General features: G+C 39.3%; 1 protein-coding gene across 2 annotated transcripts in view; it reads left to right on the forward strand.

The window, feature by feature from the left end:
- OPRM1 (opioid receptor, mu 1) overlaps nucleotides 1–4,791 on the forward strand; it is an 85,653-nt gene that overhangs the window by 63,593 nt on the left and 17,269 nt on the right. For both annotated transcript variants that reach the window (XM_006882749.1, XM_006882750.1), the window contains one exon: nucleotides 721–1,241. In XM_006882749.1, coding sequence (XP_006882811.1) covers nucleotides 721–1,241 — 521 coding nt within the window. Of the gene's footprint in view, nucleotides 1–720; nucleotides 1,242–4,791 lie in introns of those variants that run through there.

The following is a 4,791-nucleotide window of genomic DNA, read 5'->3' on the forward strand; positions in this document are numbered from 1 at the left end:
TAATCTTCAGTAGAATCTTGCTTGCATGTGAAATCAATGATATTGTTCTGTAGTTTCCACACTCAGTTGGGTCACCCTTCTTTGGAATGGGAACAAATATCATTCTCTTCCAGTCAGTTGGCCAAGTGGTCGTTCTCTAGATTTCTTGGCACAACTTGGTGAGCACATCCAGGGCAGCATCTGTTAGCTGAAATATGTCAATTGGTATACCATCTATTGCTCTTTCCGTCAAAGCAGCTTGAACTTCTTCCTTCATCACCATAGGCTCTTGCTCTTCCTATCAGAATGATGAACTGCCCATTAAAAAGTGAAATATTAAATAACCTTTCATTATTCAAAAAGAAAAAAAGTGAAGTGAAAATATTCTAAGGCTTCAACGACTTATCATAAACCTTAAAAAATTACTAAAAAAAATTACTGGATATTTTTATCAATTGGAAGTCCAACTCATGAGACAGGTATGTAGTTTTTGACTGAGCAAAACTATAATGTGATCCATTTGAACAAAATGGAAAATTCAGAAAAAAAAGAAGTAATTTTTCCCCCCTGAAAATCAATAGAGGATTTACGTTCTCTGACAATTTTCCCTTAGTGATTTATCTAGTAGTAGCCTTCAGTGATATCTGGTGAAGACTAAAAATTTGTCAGCAAAATGGCATTGTTAATAACTGGTGCCCTAATTAAAATTGCTAACTCTCCTTTCTCACCCTCTTCTTCCAGGTTCCATAGACTGCACCCTCACGTTTTCTCACCCAACATGGTACTGGGAGAACCTGCTGAAAATCTGCGTCTTCATCTTCGCCTTCATCATGCCTGTCCTCATCATCACCGTGTGCTATGGGCTGATGATCTTACGACTCAAGAGTGTACGCATGCTGTCTGGCTCCAAAGAGAAGGACAGGAACCTGCGAAGAATCACCAGGATGGTGCTGGTGGTGGTGGCTGTGTTCATTGTCTGCTGGACTCCCATCCACATCTATGTCATCATCAAAGCCTTGATCACCATCCCGGAGACCACTTTCCAGACAGTTTCCTGGCACTTCTGCATTGCTCTCGGTTACATCAACAGCTGCCTGAACCCGGTCCTCTATGCGTTTCTGGATGAAAACTTCAAACGATGCTTCAGAGAGTTCTGTATCCCAACCTCTTCCACCATCGAACAACAAAACTCCACTCGAATCCGTCAAAATACTAGAGATCACCCCTCTACAGCCAATACTGTGGATAGGACTAACCATCAGGTATGTTGTGGTCTCTACACATAGATACACCTACTGGGAATGGTGTAAAAACTATTCTTAACAGGCTAATTTAACTTTTGGAAGGGATGCAATAACTTTGGAATTGGAAATGAGAATGGGATAGATGCTGATATTTACATTATCAGAGAGGACCTTTGCTATGCAACTTACTGTATATATTTAACCAGGTACATCCATTTATGTTTTTGTTTTTAGGTGTCATCAAACAGAGCATGATTCAAAATCACCCTAAGAACAAAGATCTAAACTCTGCTCTATCCTGCACCACCTACATACTTTCTGACACACAAGAGCCCACTGCAGCAGTCATCATGTCAATCCACCTGGTTGAGGGTCTTCCTCTTCTTCACCGACCCGCCACCCTTTCCCAACATCATGTCCCTCTCCAAGGAATAGCCCCTCCTAGCATTATGTCCAAAGTATGTGAGGCGAAGCCTCATCATCCTTGCCTCCAAAGAGCACTCTGGCTGCACCCTCTCCAAGACATACCTGTTCATTCTCTTGGCCATCCATGCAATGTGCAGTGCCCTTCTCCTACACGACAGCTCAAAGGTGCCAATTCTTTTCCTGACTTCCTTATTCATTGTCCAGCTCTCAGATTCTCTTAGGTATCAGAATAAAGCAATTATAGGAATAATAAATATAATAAATAAAGCAATAGTAGGAAACTAGTTTAAAAAAATTCTACAATGTCAGTGGAAATATAGGAAAATGGTAAAACCTCTCCTCATTGTCTCATTGTCCTTTTCTTCTTCTTTGGAAAAAAAAAAAAAGATGTTAGTACATTGTGCCGGTGTTCATGGCTTATACACTTTCTCATTGTCCCGAGGCATTTTAGGCAATTTGCAAGTATCACTCCAAGATACTTGTCACTTCTCTCAAAAATCAATCTCTCATTAGTTATCTGGTTAAAAAGAAAGAATTTGAATCATCAATGAGGCTGTTCTGAGAAAGTTAGTATGATGGCAAAGAAACAAAATTATGATTAAAAAAAAAAAAAACCAACCACAACACAAAACCATTCCTAACGTTGGTAAATGCTTTGTTTGTAAATGTTTCTATCTTTTACTCTAGCTGTTTGTTGCTGTTGTCATCCGTCATTGAGTCAGTAAGATCTGACTCACAGCTAACCCTCCAGTGGGTCCTCAGAGATAGTCAATCACCCAGGAAATGATGATCTATCTTTCTCCTGAGAAGCAGCCGGAATTATGTTTCTGAAGTTGATTTGTATCTTTGAGTTGGCAATGTAACACCTTACCTCTAATCCACCAGAACTCTTTTCTTTGCCATGTTTTTTAAAATTTTAATTTTTTTATTGGTTTGCTTACAAAGTTCATATACTCTGTGTCTCACATTATCTTTCACTCACATTGTGTTTCATATAATTATTTCCATTCATTGTGTTTAATAATATTAATCATTATTGAACTATGCCCACATTACCCTGTCTTTCTAGATCACTACTGATCCTTTAGCCACCTCTCCCTCCACCCACGAAATGATGTAACACTATGATTTCTCCCCACCCATCCTCATCCACCTTCTCCTACCCTCCCCCTCTTGGATCCTCATACGTGTTTACTAGCTACCTTCCTATTTCTACAACAATTGTCTTATGCAATATTTGTCCTTATGAGACTGAGTTAGATCACTCAGCCTTATGCTCTCCAGGCTCTCTTAAGTTATGTAGTAATTTTCTAAATTGTTGCTTCTGAGTGCTATATTATATTCCATTCTGTGAATAAACCACAATTTATCAGTCCATTTGATTGTGGGTGGACATTTAGGTTGTTTCCATGTTCTTGTGATGGTGAGTAAGGCTGCTACAGTCATCTCACCAGAACTCTTAACTTTAGAACAAACATCAAATACATTGCTCACTAGGGACCATCAAGTCAGCTCTCACACTGACCCTCTGGACAACTGATCGAAACTTCTCCTGATTCTACACTGTCCTCACCATCTCACTTGTGTTCAAGTCCATTTGCAGTCACTGGGTCCATCCACCTCACTGAAGTCTTTCTCTTTTCACTGACCTTCTACTTGTCTCAATGTAATAACATCAAATAAATAAACTCTTTAAATGTGCAGAAGTGATGGTAGTTACAGAACAAAGTACTGTACAGAAATTATGTTAGTCATAGAACAGAGTTTAGATCTTTTATGCAAAACTTACTCTCAGTTGTATTTGACTTGACGACACGTAACCACTGCTAAGTGAAACTAGTGCTGTTATATCTGGAGAAACACTCTTCCACTTTGCATATGACTCTTTGTCAATGTGCAGTAAGAAGTAACCTGGGTTGCTGTGATGCTGAATCTTGTACCATTGGGGTATCAAATGCCAGAATGGAGTCACAATGTGAACAGTGTTTAGTGGAGCTCCCAGATGTAAAACAGGTTTGGAAACAGGAGTAGCATCCACTTCTCAAACCACATGCCTCTGGAAACTCTATGAACTCGGTGACATGACGACAGTTATGGAAAGGCATTAGGTCTTCTGTTCATAGAGTCACTATGAGTCATGCTCAACTCAGAGGTAATCAACAACATCATAAGTAAATTTCTTTTATTACAAATGTCATAGCATTAAAGTGTAATGCCTCAAAGAGTTGAGTGAAAGATATTTCTATGCACAGAAGTCAAAGTCCTGCATAGAAGTGTCAGACAATAGTAAGATAATACAGGAGATGCAAGAAGAAGGTGAAAAAGAAATTCCAGACTAATATCAGCTTTGCTAAACTACTGATTTTCAAAATTTGGAAACTAACCCATAAAGTAATTCAGATATACTATTGGAATATTGTTATTATTAAATGCAATGATTTTTCAAATGATAGATCAGTATCCAAAAGCCATCTTTGGATAAATATTCCAAAATGTTGTGGTCAGAATCTTTCTTCTTTGAAGATTATTGAGAAGTAAGGCAGCCATTGGTGAGAGGAGGGATTTGCCGCACCCAGTACACAGCTGTTTCCTCTCTGCTTTTTCTAAACCCCTTGCTGTCCCAGTGTCCCTTTCTACCTGTCCCTACCTCCATTCACCCTGCCCATGCTCCCTCTTTCTGGTGGAGCCCAGGATGAATACTGTATGGTCTAGATGGATCTCCGCTGGGACACCATTCTTATTGTCTGGCTATTAAACAGCGCTACAGTGAACACAGGAACTCTTGCCCCCTGAGAATATGAGCTCATGATGGCAGACCACTCACAACCAAGGGAAATTATTAACTTATCATGTCTGGCTTCTGATTCAATTTCAGAAACAGGAGCCAGAAATAAATGTTTCCTAGTCCTCCTCCTTTTCCCTAATGTTTTTCTTCCGCATCAAAGCCTCAATCCCTGCTCTTTTGTAAACTCTTCTCCTCAGCAGCTACAAAAATTCTCCTGAGTAACTTAAAGGAAGTTAGTGATTTAACCAGATTTTCCCCACATGAGGGTCAAGCATTAAATAATGCAGTTTTAAACTGTTAGTCCTATTCTAAGGATTTTTTTTTTCTCTCCTAAGACCATGGACTGCCAAGAAAACA

This window comes from Elephantulus edwardii, unplaced genomic scaffold (assembly GCF_000299155.1).
Source record: "Elephantulus edwardii isolate Elephantulus edwardi_28Jun2011 unplaced genomic scaffold, EleEdw1.0 scaffold00024, whole genome shotgun sequence".
In the NCBI taxonomy this organism is placed as follows: Eukaryota; Metazoa; Chordata; class Mammalia; order Macroscelidea; family Macroscelididae; genus Elephantulus; species Elephantulus edwardii.